Genomic DNA, 21412 nt, shown 5'->3' on the forward strand with positions numbered 1-21412 from the left:
TCTCACAATGGAAAGGTTAGTACTAGAAATCTGACCAATCCTCGTTTAGCTTAAAATTTCCCAATCTAAATCCAACATGGCGGAGGAATTTCTACTTATGGGGTAGTTTGTTCCCCTAATCCTGAAGCGTTTAAAGCCTGTTTCTTTCAAAGCTACTTTCCTTGACAGAAGGGGTTCAAGAAGGCAAGCTATTTCTTTGTCCTTAGGCCGTCAGAGTAGTGGAGGAGCGTTTACTACTCATGAAAATCGCCGAATACAGCAAGAGGTAAAGTGGATTAAGATCAAAGATCGTCTTGGTTATGTTGCCATTGAGAAATCTTCCCTTCCAACTGGGGCAGTTTGTATTTGGTGCCTGGGAACTTCAACTGCAATAAGATACCGTTACTGTTACTAACGTTTTTGTGTTCCGAATGCGCTGGGAAACTTCATTCCAGTATCACCACATACATGTACCATGTTTTAGAGTTGTAGAAGGTACAGCAATGACCCGATTATCACTTTATTTAAAAAAAAATTAACTCATTTGCCTTAAATGTACATGTATACGTACTGTAGTTGTTGCAAAGTATTAGCTCTAATAAAAAAGCCTACACCGTGTGTAAAACATGTGCTGTGAAGTAAATTACACTTTATCCAAGAACAATCACACAGAAATTAATCTTAACCCCACCTAGTTCAGAAGTAAACTTATCTGCAAACACTATTTATTCAAACTTCAGTCTGCCATCTGCTAATGACTGGCACCGATGTAGCAGGATACATCCTGCTACATCGTGATAGTTTACATGTAAGCTGGTTTAAGGCCGTTGACGGTACATGTTAGCCAATGCTATAAAACTAACAAATTGTACTAGTGTACTAATTATAGCTAGAACCAACCAGAAACAACAGATCAGTTATAATTGCTAGCGCTATATTTTTTGCGTTGCCACTATAACTTATGAATGCTTCATCATAATCTATATACCCTTGTTTAATCATATGTATTTTTATTTAGCCTAGTATATTACTTACTTCCGATATAGTTGTATGCACTTAGGAGCCTGCCTAATTTCTTGCTAGGTTAGTCAGGTGCCCCAAATTACAGTGCAGCTCAGATATATGCGAACTACGCATATGCATATTATACGAGTGTATTTTGCGTATACACATATGTCAATATGCACACATACAATGTATGTGCGTATATATATGCACATATGCATGTGTATACGCGCATATATGTCTCTTTGTTATGCATTCCCATAGGTTTCTTTATGTGAAGCATTGTTAGTCAAACAAAGGACATTATATTTCTGGGAATGATATTATATTTTGAGTTTTCGATCACTTCGCAAATTCGCCGACAAAGTACCGTTTATTAACACTTGCTTGATCTTTAGCTACCAAAAATGGGAAGAAAATTGAAACAGTCTCTTGAACTCCCTATTTTAACACGTGAACTCTATGTTCTTACATGTAAAGATCTGTGTTTTGGCACATGTCGGCAAGTCGTTTGCAAAATGTTTGTTTGTCTCAATTAAGCATTCTGAAGATCCTAGTCAAAAAAATGAAATCTCCGGTTATATTTGACACAGATCATTCATTCAAATGGTAAAATACTCTTTCCTTGACGAAAAAATTGTTTATCAAAAATTTCTATGGTGAGCTGCTCCCGTTTAGTTATTTTTTCTTCAAGAAAAAGTTCTGTGTTTCGACACGCGTTGGCAAGTCATTTGCAAAATGTTTATTGTCTGAACCGTTCTGAGGATCCTCTTTGAAAAAATGATATCTCTAGTTTTATTTGACACAAATGGTTCATTTAAACTGTGAAATAATCCTTCTTTAGCCAAAGAATTGTTTACCAAAGTTGCTATGGTGCGCTGCTCACGTCTAGTTATTTTTTTCTTCAAGGAAAAGTTCTGGGTTTTGGCATGCGTCGGCAAGTCGCTTCCGAGATGTTTACTGTTTGAAGGCTACTTTGAAGCATTCCAAAGACCTTGTGGAAAAATGATATCTCCCGTTATACATGTGCATGTATCTGACACAAACCGTTCATTCCAATGGTAAAATACTCTTTCCCTGACAAAAGAATTGTTTATCGAAGTTTCTGTGATGCGCTGCTCACATTTTGTTATTTTTAATTTTCTTCAAGGAAAAGTTGTGTTTTTCAGCACGCGTTTCCAAGTTGCTTGCTTGGAGCGTGTTTACTTTGTGTCAAAAAAATGTTATCTTTCGGTTGTGTTTGCTCCATGAAGATGAAATTGTTGAAGCGTGTATCCCCGGTTCTATTTGACAAAAAAACAGTAAATTTATGATTTAACGGCAAAATACTCTCTCTTTTAATTAATATTCAGTCAGTTAATTTTCTGTCAAGTGCCCAATTGCAAAATGTTAGTTTCAGCTTACATTTTGCTAATAAGTCGTCTGAAGGCATACGTGCATATACTCTATACATGTATTCAAAATAAAGAAAACTCTTTCTTGCTCTGGGGCAAGCTGTCAAGTCATTGAAAACAACAATTACCTGTTATGAAAAGAAAAAAACAATAGGTTAGCTCATACATACTAATCAGGCATATGCGTATATACTGTATATGTTTATATGCATACGCATATGTGTGTATACATGTATGTATACGTGTATACGCGTATTGGGCTGACGCGAATTACGCATATTTTTTGGTTCGGATATATCTGAGCTGCACTGTAGTAGTACTGCAGCCAGTTAGAATATGATTGTTATTATTATGATTTGCACAGGATGGAATGTTTGTTCCTCTTTTTCTAAATCATTTCATTTTGAAAAAATTTAATCACCACTGCTTGTCTGTGGAGATTCAGAGTATCACCTGTATAGATGAATACGGTAAGATATTTTTTGGTATAAATTTGTATATATAATTATAAGTTTTAGATGTGTAAACTATGTTGGTTTGCCAATGATGGTGCCTTGGAGAAAAGGATCCGGTGGATACAGAACGCTTCTTCTTTAAATAATTATAGGTTGAATAAACAGAAGAAGATGCGAACTTTTCTCAAGTGGACATTTCGCCCATTCGGGCTTCTTCAACACTAAGAATATCAATACTCGGAATAACAGTTAGAGAATCCACTCTATTATCAAAAGCTTCAGCATGATCCAAGCGCTGACTATGTTAGTGTCATCACACAGTGGAGTACAAAGTGGTTTGAAAGGGGTGAACTTAGTGAGGAAATTGCTAATTGGGTTATCAATGGTAATGCCAAGCCTGGGAAGGCTTTTGGAACCATTAAAACCCACAAACTGGGGAATCCCCTTCGGCTTATTACATCGTGCTGTGGCACTGCCATTGAGAACCTTTCAGCATTTACAGAATTTTATCTTAAGCCTCTAGCCCAAAATTTGCCATCGTTTATCAAGGATACCACACATTTGTTGCAGAGAATCGAGGAACTTAACAAAACAGGCCCCTTTCCCAAGGATAGTCTTTTAGTTTCATGGGACGTAGTTGCTATGTTTCCCAACATTGACGACAATTTGGGAATCAATGCTGTTATACATGTAGAAGCCTTAGAGGCTAGGCCAGTCAAATTTCCATCTACTGATTGCATAGTTGAGGCCGTACAAATTTGTCTTAAGCACAATAATTCGTTTTTTGAAGATGACAACTTTCTTCAGATTCATGGTACGGCTATGGGTCCCAAAAACGCATGCAGTTATGCTGATCTAGCCATGGGAATTATTGATAAGAAAGCCAAATCAGGGGAAATTAAACCCAACCTGTGGTGGAGGTATAGGGATGACATTTTTGATCTTTGGACCCAAGGGCCTGCTAAACTCGATGAGTTTACGCATTATATTAATTCTTTGTACCCCACCATTAAATTTACTCTAGTTTCTTCTCCCAATTCACTTAACATACTAGATCTTACTCTCAATCTGGTGGATGGTTTCATCCAGACTGATATCTACTCCAAACCTATGGATAACCATATTTACTTGCTACGGAATAGCGCACACCCTGCCCATGTTACCAGGGCCATTCCCTATGGAGTAGCTACCAGGATCCAACGGAATTGTTCTACTGATGAGGCATTTAGTAAACGCTCTTCTGAGTATAAGGGTTATCTATATAACCAGGGTTATAACCCTAATTTGGTTTCACAACAGTTTGAGAAAGCCCAGTCTATTCCTAGACAAACATTACTTCAACCCCAGCCTAAGGAGTCCAAACAAATTTTTCCGCTTGTGCTTGATTTCAACCCTCACTTACCCAGTATTGGTAGAATTATTAGGAAATACAAGCACCTTATTTATGATTCACCATCTCTTAAAAAGATTTTTCCGGTAGGGTCCATCATTCCTGCTTTTCGTAGAACTAAAAACATCAAAGAAATCTTGAGCAGTAAGCCTCGTGAGCAACATCGCACGCCCGATAATCAGCGGGGTTGCTTTAAATGCACAGCCAAATGTGAACTATGTCACAATTATTTAAAGGAATCTAATTGCTTTACTAGCACTAGTATTAGCAGGACGTATCCTATTACGCAGATTCTTAATTGTAAATCTAAAAATGTCATCTACCTGGTTACGTGCAAGAAATGCAATGTGCAATATGTTGGTTCCACAAGTAACGAATTTAAAATTCGTTTCCGCAACCACAAGTCTTCTATGATCACCAAAAAACGTACTTGTGAAGTTGCTATTCATTTTAACAAAGAGCCTCATGCTCCGGCAGATTTTGAATTTTGAATTATTGAACAGCTGTGTAATCTTAGTGTCAATAATAATAGTGTTGATGACCGTTTGCTCACAAGAGAGGCCTTTTGGTGTGCTCAATTATGCACCCTCACACCTCATGGATTCAACAAAAGGTGCGAGTTTAATTCCAGGAATAGGATTCGCTACAATTAACACCACCTTGCTGCTGTAACTTTTACTTGATTTTATTTGCTTTTTAGCGGGCGTTTTGCTATTTTTGTTATTGCGTAATTCTTATGTAATCTTATGTGAAAAAAATTTCTATTTCTTTGTTCTCTTTGTAAGTTATTGTTTTGTAACTTATTTAAGGCTTTTTCACTTTTTGTAAATTTTATTCCGAGTATTGATATTCTTAGTGTTGAAGAAGCCCGAATGGGCGAAACGTCCACTTGAATTAAAGACCTCCTACGAGAAAAGTTCGCATCTTCTGTTTATTCAACCTATAATTATAAGTTTTGTTATTAGTATGTTAAAGTTGCATAACTGCAACATGGATAATTATTTACCAGTTTATCAATTACACGATTTTGCATGTAGGTAACCATCATTCCAAGAGAATTGCATTCTCAGTTTCAGGTGTAGTGCATCAAGTATTTTGTACTTGTAATTGATTGTTTCTTTTTGAAATGTACATTCCAGGGTTTTTTCAAGAATAGCAGTTATTCCTATCAGTAAAGTTGGTGGGAAACAAAGGTTGGAACACTGCCTTAGTTTAAAAGCTGAATTACAGACATTCCTTGAAAGGACATTTCTCAGTGTAGGGACACTGATAGAGCTGGGATCCTCCTTTGCAACAATGAGAGAAGATGACCTTTTTAAAGAGATGTATGTAACATCATGGCAGAAACAAGACTGGATATGAGGAGCCAAATGAATTATGCTCTTGTTTTGTTTGCAACTGGAAAGGTAAGTATATAGGCAGGTAATGCAACAAAATTCTGACAATCTTGATTTTTTTTGCGGTTCTCTGAAAATACTTTAGAGAATCAGTAAGAGAAATTTCCTTTTTTTTTTTCAGAGTTTGATCTGTACTCCAATTTTCAATTTAGTTGAACCTAAGGGTTAGAGTTTATTGTCTGTGTTATGAAAATGTCAGTAATATTATAGAAGTGGAAGTTATTTGAATTCTGGTTTCCATGGGGCAAAGTATGTGAATCCATACCATACTTTTAAAAATATGTGATGTTTATGAATGTGGGTCTTATAAAAGTTGTGAAATTAAATTAACAAATTGACACTGGTTTTTTAAGTATCTGTCCTCTTATTGATGGTGAATTGCATCATAAAGTTCATTGTCAAAGTAGCCTGCAGATCCACTTGCCTTCATCCACACAACTTTGACAATGTAATATTTATGACCAAATTTATCATCAATAAAAACACAGATGCATAAAAATCTGCTTGCTGTGTTTTTTATTTTCATTACAGTGAAACCTGTATTAGGTGGACACCCTTCTAGTGATTGCTAGGCAGACACCCTTACTTGTGTCTGCTTAACACAGGCTGTCCGCTCAAAACAGGTTCCAGTATGTTGTGCGATAATAGTCAATTATTAACCCTTTTGTAACACAGCTTAGCACGTAAGATCAAAGACTAGCTAAGACTGCTCATAGCACAATGTCCAGTCGATCACTACATCAATCTGGAATAATCACTCAGCTTTAAAACGATATTGCTTAACAATGTACAGGAGTCTCAGCTGAACCTCTAGAAGTAAAATGAGCCCTTTAAGTGTCTGCTTATTGCAGGTTTTGTGCAACAAAATGTCTTAATATTGGTGTCTGCATCTGTTTAATAGAGGTGTCTGCTGAATGCTGCTTTATTTTTAATTACTGTAAATGTGGGAAAAAAATTTTGGGACTTATTAAAGCTGGTGTCGACTTAAAAGAGGGTGTCCGCTTAATATGGGGTCTGCCTAATACAGGTTTCACTGTTAACAAAATCCAAAATTGTCAAATGGAGGCTTCACTAGAGGAAAACACCGGTTAAAAGCTAAATTGGATTGAGCCAAAATGATCCATAGAATCATGGCCTTTATTCATTGGGAAATTCCTGAAAACACACTGAATTATTCCCAAGTTTAGTTTATTTTCATGAAATACTGGAACGCAGCAAAAAAAGGGTTCTACTGTATTGCGGTAAATTTTCATGCCAAACTACAATAATTTACGCGATCTTTTACACTTAACAGTTGAATTCATTATATTTGCAAGCTGATCTTCAGGCTAGCTATCTGTAGAGATTGCTGATGTTTTTTCTCTTAAAATAAAGAAATCCTGTTTAGATGCAATTTTTGGCTATATCGGGAAAGGAAAATCATATGCTAAATGTCGTTGAAACTGTTCACGATGATGTCAGCTGTGAGTCTGTACTCCTATTGATGATACAAATACACATAAGCCAGTGATCGTGTGAGAAATTAGGCAGTCATTATAAACAATTAAATGTACTTGTAAAATTGAGTCTCTCTATAACCATTGACAACAGATGAAGATGGGCTACAAACACAAGACTATATATTTGTGATTGTGACTTGATCTGTGTACAGACAGTTTTGTTGAGCAGACATACATTGCTATGGAGATTAAGAATGAGATCGATGGTAGCAATATAGAATGAAATTTATGAAACCTGGGTTTCAAAACTCCCTAGACTGTTAGCTGGGAAGCAGTTATATGTTACAGATGTGGTCATGGTATTTAAGAATTGAGTCATAGAGGGTTATTCATTAACAGCAAGAAAATAAAAAAATCTTACAACATGTACTTTTGGCAAATTATTTGTAATAGCTTTACCTTAGACTGACATCATTAAAATACCACAAGGGAGCTTAATTTTGAAATTTGTTTCTTTGTAGATATTAGAGAAACTCCAAATGAAAGAAGCCTATCTTAATATAGTAGAGAGCCTCTTCTCAGAGAAAGTAGTGCCCAGGCACATACAGCTTCTGGATCAAGATGAAGGGAGGGCAGACAGTGCTGTTGATTATAATGAGGAGGTAGTGGCAGAGATGATGGCAGTGGTCAACAGGATTGTTCAAAGCTGTTTTGTTGATCCTGAAAAGATCTTGCTTAATTTTGTTTTGGTTTATTATATACTTCCGGATAACATGTCAAATGCAATAACTTATAATTTGCTTGAGTGAAAAATAATGTACAAATGACACAATCCTAAGTTACATGTAAGTCAGGCTGCAGGAATTAATCTCACATACATGTAAGACACATTGCTCATTATACAACCAATCTTATTTTGGCTATGTAATTGTATTTTCTTTTTCAGACAAAGCATTTCTTTATCCCAAAAACATCTTTAACCGAATGCAAGTGTGGTGATGTCTTGGGATTTAAATTAGATGAAGCACTTGTTTTCACTGGTGAAAAGGGAAAAGAACAGGCCCTGAAGAGATTTATAAGTAAGACGGGAAGAGGATGTGTGGGATGACTGACTTTGCCAGGAAGAGGGCAGTTGTCAGGATTGGTTAGAAATCGTGTTCCTATAACTTGATAGAAACACATAACTAGCACGAGCCGTTGACATAATGATGGCGCAAGCAAAGAGAATTTACATTTTGATAATCAAAGTTAACAAGTTGTTTTCCTTTTTTTCGTCACAGTGTTTTCTAAAAGAAATAGAAAACATGTTCTCTGTGTTTCTATTGAGTTATAGAAACACTGGTGAACGATTGGAAGACCTCGAAAAAGCTGTGGAAACACTCACCTGCAGCTTGTGTTCCCACAGCATTCCTTGTTCTCCCAAACTTCCACTCTTGTTTCTGTAACTCGATAGAAACACGGTGCATGTTTTCTAATTCTTAGATATTTCAGGTTTGAATGGCAAGTTAAAGTCATTTTTTTGTTGACTGTTGCCATGGGAGGAGCAGTGGTCAGTGGTCAGTGGTTAGAGTACTGGATTTTGGATTGTTCTAGGTCTAGTGGTCTAGTGTACTTGTCAATGTGTATGTTTCTTGGTAAAAACTCCAGCAGTGCCTCTTTTCACCCAGAGTTCAGTACTGGAAGAATTGTTATCCATCGTGATTCATTGGATAAGTTTCGACTAAACAAACTGTGTTTGTAACCCACTCACTACCATTGCCGCCCTTACCACCTCTACCACCCCCGCCACCCCAGTCAACCCCGTTATCCTCACCATCCTTGCCTCCCTTGCCACCCCGTCATGCCCGTTCCCCTCACCAGCCTTGCCACCCTTGCTACTCTGGCAACTCTGGCAACTCTGGCAACTCTGGCAACTCTGGCAACTCTGGCCAGCCTCACCACCCTTACCACCCTGGCCACCATGGCTACCCTGACCACCCTGCCCACTGTGCCTGTTCTGACCACCCTGCCCAGTCTAGCCACCCTCACCACTCTGACCAACCTCCCAACCCTTGCCACTCTGGCTAGTCCCTTACCACTCTTTTCCTTCTTGCCAAGTGGAGCAAGTCTATGTTAGTACTCATATTTGCTAATGAACCTACTTCTATGCTTTTTTTTTGTTAAAGCTTGCAAAGACTGTTCAAGGGCATGATGGTCAGCTATTTGACAGCACTTGGCAGCACGAGGGAAAATGTTATCTCTGCTTCACTTGAGAGGTTCATTATGTTAATTTTTTGTTCCTGCATGAATTAAAATTCTACTGTTAGCTCCTGTAGTTCATCTGCAGCTGTAGTATAATCATTTCTGACAGACATGAATAAATCAAATGCTCAATTATTTAACCTGTGTTTGTTTGTGTTAGATATTTGTTTTTCACTTTTAGGTTGAACGTATGTGTACATGTATGTACAGTTATAATGATGTGGTTTAAATTTATCTTTGGCATAAAAGTTTTTAAACCAGGTTGATTTCATAATTATAATTGATAAATGAAATTGAAATGGTTGGGAAAATGTGAACAAACATAAATTCTAACTGCTAGCATGTACATGAACATGTGATACTAAAGTCAATTGATGCAATTTCTCATATAATCCTTTTATTTGTCAGCAGTGTTCATTATAATTCGTGATTTCTTTCCACTAAAATGTCAAAATGGTTAGTGAAAGCCCAAACTCTAGTAGCCAAAACTGCAGTTTTGGTAGCCTGTCCCTTTTTGGCTAGCATTACTCTCCAGTCCTGGTCAGCATTGTCATGTATTGAAATTAATAAACTTGATCAAATTAATCTCTGAACTTTCTGTAATGAAAAAAAATTACTAAAATTCAAACCAACAGGCTAGAAAAAAGTTTCAGTCTATAAAGTTCTGGCAGAGCTTTCTTGAGGTGTTTTTTTCAGAACTTTATTCTGACCACTATTTCATCATGCAGGCAAGAGAAAATGTTATAGAAGACCTGGTAGTTACTGGAGAAGATGATTCTGTGCTGGCAGGATTGTCAGCAATTATAAATGCCTGTGATGATGGTAAACACAAGAGCGTGCAGTTTTGAATAATCTTTTCTCTCTTTTCTTATCTCTCCATTCATTTATTCATTCATTCATTCATTCTCTTTAATTTTGCAGATGACAAAGCTTTGAGGAAGCATTTCTTTGTCTTAAGATTCAGTCTAGCAAGACAGCTACTAGTGCTGTTTGTGACATTGTGTTAATAACCAGAACAAAAGGAGAACAAACTCCTCCTGGATACCACCTAATTGTGTAAGTACATGTAAAATGTACATGTAGAGGGAAATTGTTGTTTGCAATATTTCTCTCACAAGTGTGAATGCTTACTTTTCTATGAACTCGAAATTTTACGTACATGTATTGTACACATGTACATGTATGTGCTCACAAATGCTTTCGCTATCCAGAAATTATCCTTTAAAATAACCAATAATTATACAATTATGTACAATCTTTAATATTGCACTCAAAGACTTAGAGCGGAAAGTTTCACTGACTACTACAGTCAAAATATCCACTGCATTCCACCCAAGGGTGAATTAATGCATTCATTATGGAACCTTACTGTGTGGCATGTTCTTGTAGCCGATAAATGCACACTCTGATTGGCTAATTTTAGGGCATTCTTCTCCGGTAAGGCCCATGGGTTGATTGCGGGCTTGCAAAAACAAAGCAAATAGCTATATAATAAACAACTTATTAACCTCAAACGTTTAGTCCGGGGGTGGTACTCCCAGAAAAATTGGGTGGGGGTGTGCAACCCACTTCCCAAAACCCTTACCCTATTTACTGTATGACCAAAATCTGCAATATTCCCTACCCTATTTATGACCTGACCAAAAATTTGAAACCTTATTTATGACCTGACCCTTAAATCAAAACCGTGTTTCAGACTTGCATTATAAATAGTTCCCTAGTTCAGACCAAGGCTAAATTACTGAAAACATAATTTGTGAAGGGTTTTTGTTGATTTTTTGATAATGATGAAAAACTGGCTTTTTCTTAAAAACATACCCATATGAAGGCTAGAGTGCAAAAACCATACCCTATTTATGACTAAAATGGCCAAAGTCAGCTAAAATCGATACCCTATTGATGACCAAAGCGGCTGAAAAACCATAACCTTTGGAGCCGCACATACCTATATAGCCCATACAAGGGAGTACCCCCTCCCCCGGGCATTCAGTCTTTATGGGAAAAACTCAAACTGAGGTCTCAGTCTGAGAGTTTCCTGTAAAGACCTCATTCTTGGTTAATAAGTAGTTAATACTTGTTTCAATATTGAATCATCTGCTTTTCAAATAAAGTGTTGGAAATTCAAAGACGACTTGATCCAATACCTCAGCAGTTTTTTTTGGAAGCACTGGCAGCCAGTGAAAATTGTCTGCAGTAGTGGGTTGTAATCCCGGGGGGTACTTTGGGAATTTCTGGGTGGGGGTGTGCCGCTGGGACCCTGGAACCCTTAGCCTATACCAGAGCTAGTTCAGCTGAATTTTGCTACCCTATACTAGAGTAAACTCCCCAGATCCCCTTCATCTATCAACACTGTTGAGGCTGATTTGCGTAAATTTAAACTTGCCGATTTGATTTTTTTATATTTTTGAGTAACAATTCCTGGTTTCCTTAGTCTAGATAAAATCTTCAACCAACTAGTCAGTTTTGTGAAAAATTATACCCTATTCTAGACCCAAACGCTCTAATTTATATACCCTATCCTAGAGTAAACTGCTTGAAAACCATACCCTTCACAGCGGCACATACCTATATAGCCCATATATGGCAGTGCCCCCCCCCTGGGGTTGTAATGAAGTAGTATATAGGGAATTCGACAAATAACATTTCGCAGAGGGAGCCTTATTTTGCCTTATCGCAGCCCCCACCATCAAGTCCGGCCCTCACAAGCTCGGGCCGGTTGAACCTAGGGGCTACGAAACAGCGAAATTCAGCTCCCTCTTTGAAACATTATTTGTCGAATTCCCTATATACTACTAAGCTGAAGTGGGCATTTGGAAACAAGTGAGCCCGCTATTATACCACCCGAGCCGGGATGACTCGAGTACCAAACAAGTGTGGCTGGCTGATGTGGGGCCGGAAAGAAAGCTGCGGACTTTCCGAGGCAATTCAAAGCCTCCCTCCAGAGCTTCGTGAGATGATTCTCAAGGAGTACATAGCGATAAAAATAAAGGAAAAAAAGGAAATGGGGTGGGGCAAGGTTCACGAGAGTATCTTAAAACTTCCGTTCTGCAAATTCAAGCAGCGAATTATGCAAATGGTAATTTGTTTTAATTATGCAAACTGTTATTTCAAGAGTTGTTGTTTCCCTGTTTCGAAAATGAGGGAACAGTTCATAATACCTCGATAAGGCCAGATCCAAATATTCTCACAGAAGCCGACCCCGATTACAAGAATTTTTTGGAAATATGTTCGTGGAACGGTTACGATTGGCACGAGTGGTTCCTTTTTGGCGAGGAGCGTTATTATTAAAAAACCTCACCCGCCTCAACCATCGCAGCAACGACTTCGCACGTAATATCGCGAGCCTCTTTTTGCCACTCAGGAGTGAAATATTCATTCACAAGAAACGCAACCAAGTGGAAGCAGGCAATCATGTTCTTATTACATGCAAATGAAACCGTCTGTTTCTAAAAGTCAGTTCGAAGCGGGAGGGTGCGTTATTTTTTTTATCATTTCCGCTTCAAGTTTGGTGCGCAGGTCTTTCTCCATTTTCTGGACATCGACATCAGGAAGCTTTCTAGTTGATGGTTGGCGAAGCATCCTTGCTCGGACCTGATCTTTCAGAAAGTTATATTGCTGAAACTCGGAAAGGATAGTGTCGAACTCGTGGGAAGACACCTCGTTGTTCAAAGTGTTGGAGGGCAGTCTGTTGACGGTATCCCGCTTGGCAACGGCGAGCGTGGCAATCTCCTGATGCTTCTTTATTTTCGAATCGAGCTTTTTGCTGGCGACTATCAGCGCCGATGAAACAAGAGCGAAGCACCCACCAACGCCGCCAAGAGGAACAGCTGCCGGCAGGCCAACCACAGATAGAGTGGAGCCAAAACTCGCGCTGGAAAACGCTGCCGAGAGAACGCTGGAGCCTGCAGCGCCCCAATTAACGAACTTTCTTGCGCGTTTGTATTTTTTAGCAACGAGGCGATAGTGGTGACCTCACCGGCCAAAGTGTTGGAAATCTCGTTGACCTTCTGCAAGCAGAAATTTTGAGAAGGCTCCGCCACAACTGGATATAGTGGCTCGGCAGGCGGCGCACTTGGTGGCAACAGATTTGCCGAAGACATTGTGTATATATAGAAATTTAATTTAACTCTAATTCAAAAAAAAGAGGGAAGCCCTTGAAATCAAAGAGTTCGCCATTTTCATCTTTGACGCTAATGGTGATGCTATTTATGAACTCGTCTGTAGAGCAGTCTCGCAAAACCTGTTGCGGAGAACCCTGGTAGCTTACCTTTTCAAAAGGGTTCCGTTTCACATCAAACGAGGCCAAGACATCTGACCTTTTGCCATTGAACAGATTCTTTTGTTTGTTGATCAAATCGCAATGAATGAAATATGTCGTTGGAGATCTAAGCCTTTTTACGAAGGTTATAAACTGCAGCTTTCGCCCAATACCAAGCAAACCAGCTAAATCGCGATCAAGTTCTATCCGTCTTAACCCAGAATTTTTTATTACAAGCTGGCCAAGAGGTTGGTTTATCGCTGTTTCCGACTTATAGTTATATTTGGCAAACAGATTGTCTATTTCACTTGCAATTCTTTCTAAACTGTAATGCCCTGGGAGTAATTTACCAACTGACAAAGCTATATCTTTGTTTTTATCTCCCAAGGTGGCCGAACCTTCTTTTTTCAAAGTGTCCCAGCTGTTGTACAAACTGCAAGATATGTGTTTCATGAAATGCACTTTCGGTATCGGTTCTTCAAAAGATATTGTCCCTCCGCTCTGTTGCGTGACAATAGTGAGAACAACCATTTTCATATTCAACAAATAAAATTGTGTTCAAATAATATGGCCAATTTGTGGAATGGTCCTGCGTTAAAAAAAGTAGAGGCGGCGAAGAAAAAGGCGTGGACAAACTTTTTAAACCGTTTTGCCCAAAGCGGACAAAAGCCGGTTCGTTTCACAAGGAAGCGTCGACGACAAAAATAACAAGACCGCGGAGGTGTTTTTCAGAGAAAGCGAAGACTCATTTCAAAGCGTCTTTGGTTCAGATAGAAAATATTGGAGCGCCGAAATGAAAGAAGCGCTCGGTTTGGGCGACAGCGGTGGTTTTCCTTACCAGCTGTCGCCACTTGGTTCAAAAGTTTCATTGGCCATCCCTGCGGTACCTTTCGACGGCAAAGCGCCAAGCTTGAAGAAAATATTCGACGATGCAATCAAAATCTACGTCACGCCTGACCAATATTTCACGACAAAATTCAGAGAAATATTTCAAGACACAAAACTCACACACGTCTGGAACCGAATCAAAACACTGGTTAGGAGGGCCAGACATGAAATATTGGCTGCAGCAGCTCAACTTCGCGGTTTTCTGCGCGACACAGGCGCGGAGTTTCTCGCGAAATCTTTCACAGCGGGATGAATCTACCCCCGCAGATAAGAGCTTTCTATATCTTCCACGTGTATTTCACGGTCAGGTGCATTTTGTTCCAGCTAGGAGGTGTTCATAGCATAAGCGCTTTGCCCGGAGACCTGACGTTCGACCAAATGAAAAATCATTATGATGTCGCTTCATACAAAAGGATATGCGGCGAGTTCGGCATAGACCCCTCAAGCGACTTTAGGTTTACTTCGGGTGCAAATAGTGGTTTGGGGGTGTTGTATGTTAAGCCTTGGGGGGAATCGCCAACAAAAACAGACTATAAGTATCCTGGGTGGAACAAGTTTAGCGACGATGGTGGAAAACTGATTAAGGGGGACCTTATCGAGTTTATACGGCCCGATGTTTTTGGGGATCGGCAGTTCGACTGGTTTGCACCCAACACCGCGAACGGTTTGACGCAGGCGGGCTTGTCGAGAATCAACCAATCAATTGAGGCTTTCGTTTACTGCATCCTGCAAAGGTATCAGCTCGCGGTGGATGAAGCGAAGGTAAGGCTCAATCTCGCTGTAGCCCCCATGGCCTGGCTCATGCCCACGCAAATGATAGTAAACACCACAAGCACGATCGGTTACAACAACAAGCTGAAACAGGCGGTCTCCGGGATGAAACTGGGTGTGAACAACGAGGTAAACCCGGGGACAAAAAAAGCTGGGCTCAAACTAATGGCAGGCGGCCCGTCAAAAATTAACCCACCCAACAGCCACCCGTCCAACCCGATACACAAAGCCGCAACAGCCGAATCGAAAAAACCAGTTTCGTCCGAAACTCAACAAGCGCAGCCACCGGCGGAAAAAATAGAGCCTGAGGCTCCAGATAAAACACCGCAACACGAAATTAACAAAACGGCTGTCATTTTCGGTATAGTTGGATTATCGGCGTTGCTGTTCATGTGGTAAGTTAACGCTGCTTCTTAAGAAATTGTTCTAACAAAAAGGCCACCACGGCAAGAATAAGCAGCCAGGTGTGCTCGGCCAGAAACCCGACGACTTGGCCCGCAGCTTTGAATAGAAAGCTCACAATCGAGCCAATCAGCCCGGGCAGCAGAGAACCAAGTTTTGCGGCAATATCTTTGAGGCCATTTCCCAAAGCTTTGCCGGTGGCTTTCAAACCTCTGGTGAGGACCCCGATGACAGCTCCGATTGTGGTCCCGGCGGCGAGAAGAATAGCGGCCAATGTCACGCCATGTTTTTTGAAGATTTCTTTGACCCTTTCCAAGAGAGGCCGCCCCCTTTCCCTTTCCACAATCTGAGTTTGCAAACGCGCGATCTCTTCGTTTCTTTCTGCCACTCTGCCTTCTGCGGCTTCTTTTTCGGAGGGCGAGGCATTCTCATCTTGGATGATTGCCTGGTCTTCCTCGTTTTGCCGCTGCAGCTCACTTTCCTGCTCTTTCAGGTCGTCCAATGGTTTTGTTTGGTTCAGCCTTTCTTCGATGGTATTTCTTTCACTTTCTTTTGCCGCGAGGCTTGCTCTAAGTCTGTAGACCTTTGCTTGTTCTTCTTTGTTTTTTGCTTGTTTTTCAAGCGTGGTCACCTCTTTTTTTGCGTTTTCTAAATCTGTTTGTAAATTCTTTTGCAGTTGCTTCAGCCTGCGCAGTTCTGCTTCAATTTCAACTTTGGACCCCTGCTCATCATGAATTGCATCAATCTTTGCTTGGTTTCTCTCTATTCGTTGTCTGAGCTCCTGCAACTCTTGTCAGGCTTTTTCCCTTTCCGTGGCTAGCGTTTCCGCCTCTTTTAATTGCTTTTCAGCGCCTATCAAATTTTGCCGGACGGTTCTTATGTTCTCATTTTCTTTATCAATAACTTCTTGTGCCATCAGGCCAAGAGAGTCTTTGATCTCTTTTGAAAGTTTTGGGTTTAGCTGTTGCCTGCCTGTACTCTTTTCTTTGGTGAAGAGGTCATAAAGTTTTTTGCCAAAGCCCTTCATTTTGACTTGCAATCGGCAGGAGGCCTTGCTGTATTCAGTTTCTAGATTAATTGCGCTTGCTTTAGGAAAAACACTCGTTAAACTGTCCCATGATCTTTGCTGTTCAGCTTGCATGCCTAACAAAGGGATATCTTCTCCCCCAAATGATGTCTCGGCATAAGAAGTGTCACGCAGGCCTGACTGCTCGTGTCGCATAGAAGACATTTCCGTTCGTTCACCCTCGTGGTAGGGGTCGCCAGGTTGGTAGGGAGTGGACGCCACGCCTGGCTGAAAAGGATGGGTTGTGTCAACCTCTTGTTCTCCATCACCATCATCGTGGTCAATCCGATTGTCAAGGTCCGGGTCTTTGTAAGCAAATTCTCTACCGCCTTCTGCCATAGCGATATATTGCAAGCCTATTATTTTTCAAATTAGAAATAATCGCTGGTGTTTTATACACAATCTCAGAGGTGCCGGAGAACCTTCGCCCAACGTACAGCGAAAAGACCGTACATGCCATGAAGGCTGAGCGCGCAGTCAAACGAATCACCTTTAACCCCTCTGAAGCCAACCGCGGCAATACGCTGTACGTTAACGTGCTCAAGCTGAACGAGAATGAGGTTCTGGTGCCGGGCTCGCTAGCGCTTGTCTTTGACATCGACCTTTCTGGAGGGCACGCCAACAACTTCCTTGTCCAGAACGTCATGCGGGCGCTCGTTGACAGGCTGGTCATGTCGTTTGCAGGAAGAACCCTGCAAGACACGGTTGGGTGCAACATCTACAAAACTTTCGAAGACTGTTTCCTTTCGCAGGAAGACCGAGACAACAGGATTCTCGAAGGGATTCAGAGCGAGGATCTGTGCAAGATCTGCTCAGACGCGGGAGACAAGGAAACCTCGGGCGTCGACGCTGAAAACAAGCTGAACAAGGTATACGGAAAAAAGTACTGGATCAGGCTTGACCATCAGATCTTAACCAACCACGGCGTTTTCTACCCCCAGGCCCTTTACAACGACCTCAAGTTCGACGTAAGACTTGCCGAAGCTAGACACGTGGTCAAAGGCTCCGACACAACCCAGCTGAAATACAAGCTGACCAACATCAAGCTCGAGTACAAAATGATCCGCAGCAAGACTCTGGCAGACGAGGCATGGAGCGTTTACTCCAGCGGCAAGGAGTTACTTTACGGCCACATGATGCATGACAAAGAGGTGCCCTTCAAAAAAGACATTGACCCTAGGCTCACCATCAAAGTCAACGCCCAAAGAAGATCACTGAAAGCCCTCCTCCTCCTGTTTGTAGAGCCGTATACTGCGGGCAACAGAGATTCAGAAAAATTCATCTTCCCCGATTTGACGAAAGTCAGCATCACGGTCAACGGCTCGCCCAACATGCTTTACAACAACAGCATTGAAGGCAAGGACATGTGGGAAGAGGCCCGTAACTTGTTTGTGAAAGAAAAAAATAAAACAGAGCACATGGATATGACAAAGTTTTACACCGGTGATAAGTTCGGGCTTGTGATTGATATGCGCACGATGGCGTATCAGTCGATGCACGCCAGCGGCACGCGCATTGTGAACAGTACGGACAGTGTCCAGCTGGAAATTGAGCGGAAAACCGAAGGCTCAGGCGATGTGAAATGCCACGTATTCGTCATCGCCGACTCCCAGTTCAACCTTATGAACAGCCAGCTAGAAGATGTGCAGTATTGAATATGAACATGGACCCTGGCAAGATACCCTTCAACGCTCTCATCATGGGGCTGACTAATTCTGGCGAATCGAGATTCGTGGTGGACCAGATCTACGGCCCGTTCTGCGGAAAGTTCGACTACATCGTGCTAATCTCCCCGACATTCACGCACAACAAGACCTACCACCGGCTTGGCAAAAACGATCCAAGAATGGATGTGATAGTCTGTGAGCAGCACGCCGTGGAAAAGTGGTTGAAGCTCGTGAGATGGCTTTCCGAGGGTACCAACACGCTCATAATCCTCGACGACTGCGCGGCCTCCAAAGATGTGAAAGGGCGTACAGGCGAGCTAGTGAATCTCACCTTTTCTGCCTGGCATATGGGCATCAGTGTTTGGGTGGTGACCCAGAAGTTGACCGGCATAACATCTTCCTTCCGGGAGGATGTGGCGCCAATCGTCCTCTTTTACACCCCCTCGGCCAGGACCACGAAAGCCATCTTCAATGACTACGTCGGCGAGCTCTCCCTGGATGAGTACAAAGGTCTGGTTTCAAAGCTGAAAGAGCGAAAGTTCTCTTATCTTGTGTTCTCGCTTCGCCACCCCTACGGGGTAAAGTTATTTGAATAAAAAAATGAAAGTTGTATATAGCTTTTATTTTTCTTGCAACCAAAGTAGTCGGAATGACCGTCAAAATCAAAGACATTGACGCTTATCAGAAAGAGCTCAGAAACGACTACATCTTGAACAAAGAGCTCTCCAATCTGGCCGGCAACCTTGCTTTGAAGTGCGGCTGGTTTCTTGCTGCGGCCAATGCGGTGTTCATCACCACGAAACATGTTGATTTCAGTCCACAGTTGCCGGAGCAGAGCCATCCTTCTCGTGATGAACACGGCTATCCAGTTGAGGGCGTTGATGAAGTACCCAGATCAGCAACTGCAGAACAACTAGCCAGCATTCGTTAACAACTGCTGAGGGCTTGCCGACAAATTGTGAACAATTAAACTTTTTTCATTTGCTTAGAATACGGCTCGCTTCAGAATGTCAACCGAACAATCCGAGAGCACACCTGCCGTCACAGCGCCTCAGGTCGAGACCCAGACATCACCTGCTGGCGATATCACACAGCAAGCAACAACCACAAATCCAATCACGCAGCGCGTAAAAAATCCCAAGCGTGTGGCCACTGGCAAAATGGTTTCTGAAAGAACGCGGCAGGCACGGGAACAACAGAAGAAAGATGCCGAGGCTTATAGGGCTCTCGGGGAAAATAAAGCGAAAGCCGCCACAGAGGCCCCTGAGCCAGTGCCAACTACAGGAGGCGAAAGCGCAAAGAGTGGCGGCCTCAGCACCAACCAATGGATTACTATTGGCAGCATGGGCGTTTCACTGCTCGGGTTCTATTTCAAATGGGAAGTGCTCAAGGCAATGGCCAAGACTGCGTTCGACAAATTCAAAATGCTGGAGCCCGCGCCTGAACCCACGAGTGTCGAGCCAGAACCTGCTCGCGCGACACAGCGAAAAGGATTAAGAAAAATGATTTAACCTTGGGGCAGTAATGGATATGGCGATGTCTGACTCAACCATTGTTCATACTCTCATCCATGCAGCCGCAATTGGCTGAATTGGGGTATTTTGGCTTGAAGTTACCGCAAAAGCTATCAAAAAGGTGGTGCATCTTACCAACGAAATGTTTGCTGATAAGGGCGCAGAAGAAAGAAAAAGACAGAGAAATAGAACAAGAAGTAAGAAGAAGAATAGGAGAAATAAGAAGAAGAGAAGAACAAGAAAAAGAAGAAGAAGCCGCGGGGAAGGAAAATTAAATGCACACAGTTTGGAGGAAAGTTTTTTAAAAAATATACTCAGATGGAAGTCTACTGCGTGAAAGACCGGCGAGTGATGCTGAACGTCCGAGGAATGACAAAAATTGTTGCTACAAAAAACAACCGGCGACTGCTAAAAGTGAAGTGTGCTGTGTGCGGAATCACCAAAACAAAGTTTTTGCCTGGTATTCCTAGAAAGGCAGCCAAATTGAAATAAAGAGCAAGTGGAAAAGACACATTAATTTGTTTTAAACTTTTGTTTTTTACTTATATCGAACGCACCATGTCTGACAACAAGCTTGTCAAGACCGTCATTGACGCCGCAACTCTCACGGGATTAGCCGCGGGCATCGGCTGGGCCGCAAAAAAGGTTGTGAAAGAGAATTTCACTTCTGATCCCAGCAGCAGCCCGATGAATTACGTGAAGTTCACCGCCATCATGGTGGGCAGCACTGCGCTCAAAAAGTACCTCGAGGACCAGAAAATCCTCCCCAACAGCGTTTAGAAAAAACATCATTATAACACAATGGCGCGTTCTTATTTCCCCATCAAAGCCCTCACAATGGCTGCGCTGTTGTTTTTTGTATACAAGACAACCTGTTATACCGCTGATGCAATAGATTTTGTTTGGGCGGTTAAGATTGTCACCCATGAAGACTCCGATTTTGAGGATCTTGATACTGAGGAATTCCCATTACCGGAGAAATGCCCTGCACCTCCTCCACAAACCCCCGCCGCTGCCATACAAGAACAATTAAAAATAGATTTTACAACATATACAACGGCGACCATCACGATCATGATTGGCGGGGCTGTGTTGAACGCCACGGCTTTCATCAGAGGCAATTGTCTGGCAAGGGCGCTTGGCTGGGGCGACAAAGCCGTGCTTGAAGAAAAAAAGCGCCACAACAAAGCTCTCGAAGATTATCAAGCGGCTTACGCCAAATACACGCATGACCGAACACAATTTCTTGACTGCATCGCGACCAACATGCAAACAAAGGAGCAGGCCGAGCAGAACTTCACCAACATGGACTACGCCTTCAAACTCTACAATTAGGCGCATCCTGATGAACGAATGGTACCCCCCAAGGAGTCCAAGTTCTCAGATTTCTATCAGCCAAGTGAACAGCAGAAAAAGGGTGAACTCGCGTTCGTTGGCGCCGGGGCGCTCGCTCTGGGGTACACGGCTTTCCGGTTCCTTTAAACTTTTTTACACCTTACTTATATGGATGCCAAACTTGCAAGGATTTACTATGGCACCGGGGGCT

The 21412-nt window shown here is 41.7% G+C and overlaps 3 protein-coding genes across 4 annotated transcripts in view; all 3 read left to right on the forward strand.

Annotated features, from left to right (window-relative positions):
- Positions 1-7997, forward strand: LOC145464965 (uncharacterized). 2 transcript variants are annotated; one of them, XM_081448777.1, is made up of 3 exons: positions 1-265; positions 5363-5629; positions 7581-7997. In XM_081448777.1, the coding sequence occupies exons 2-3, from the start codon at positions 5561-5563 to the stop codon at positions 7866-7868; spliced, it is 357 nt and encodes a 118-aa protein (XP_081304903.1). In that variant the 5' UTR covers positions 1-265; positions 5363-5560; the 3' UTR covers positions 7869-7997. The 2 variants fall into 2 exon arrangements, with proteins under 2 accessions (XP_081304903.1, XP_081304904.1); XM_081448778.1 differs by lacking the exon at positions 1-265 and having other exon boundaries at positions 5141-5629.
- Positions 2840-21412, forward strand: part of LOC145465126 (uncharacterized) — a 25777-nt gene continuing 7204 nt past the window's right edge. Inside the window, exons 1-2 of the mRNA XM_081448898.1 lie at positions 2840-2848; positions 3083-4891. Of these exons, the coding sequence (XP_081305024.1) occupies positions 2840-2848; positions 3083-4714 (1641 nt within the window). The 3' untranslated portion in view covers positions 4715-4891. The remainder of the gene's footprint in view (positions 2849-3082; positions 4892-21412) is intronic.
- Positions 16783-18340, forward strand: LOC145464959 (uncharacterized). Its single transcript, XM_081448773.1, has one exon. The coding sequence runs from the start codon at positions 17144-17146 to the stop codon at positions 18338-18340; it is 1197 nt and encodes a 398-aa protein (XP_081304899.1). The 5' UTR covers positions 16783-17143.

Source organism: Orbicella franksi, chromosome 13 (genome assembly GCF_964199315.1).
Source record: "Orbicella franksi chromosome 13, jaOrbFran1.1, whole genome shotgun sequence".
NCBI lineage: Eukaryota > Metazoa > Cnidaria > Anthozoa > Scleractinia > Merulinidae > Orbicella > Orbicella franksi.

What these genes read in the sequence shown, in the direction of transcription:
- LOC145464965 (XM_081448777.1), top strand. Translation starts at nt 5,561, where the DNA reads ATGGCAGAAACAAGACTGGATATGAGGAGCCAAATGAATTATGCTCTT. An exon ending in TTTTGTTTGCAACTGGAAAG is followed by an intron (nt 5,630 to 7,580) that starts GTAAGTATATAG and finishes GTTTCTTTGTAG; the next exon opens with ATATTAGAGAAACTCCAAAT.
- LOC145464959 (XM_081448773.1), top strand. Translation starts at nt 17,144, where the DNA reads ATGAAGGCTGAGCGCGCAGTCAAACGAATCACCTTTAACCCCTCTGAA.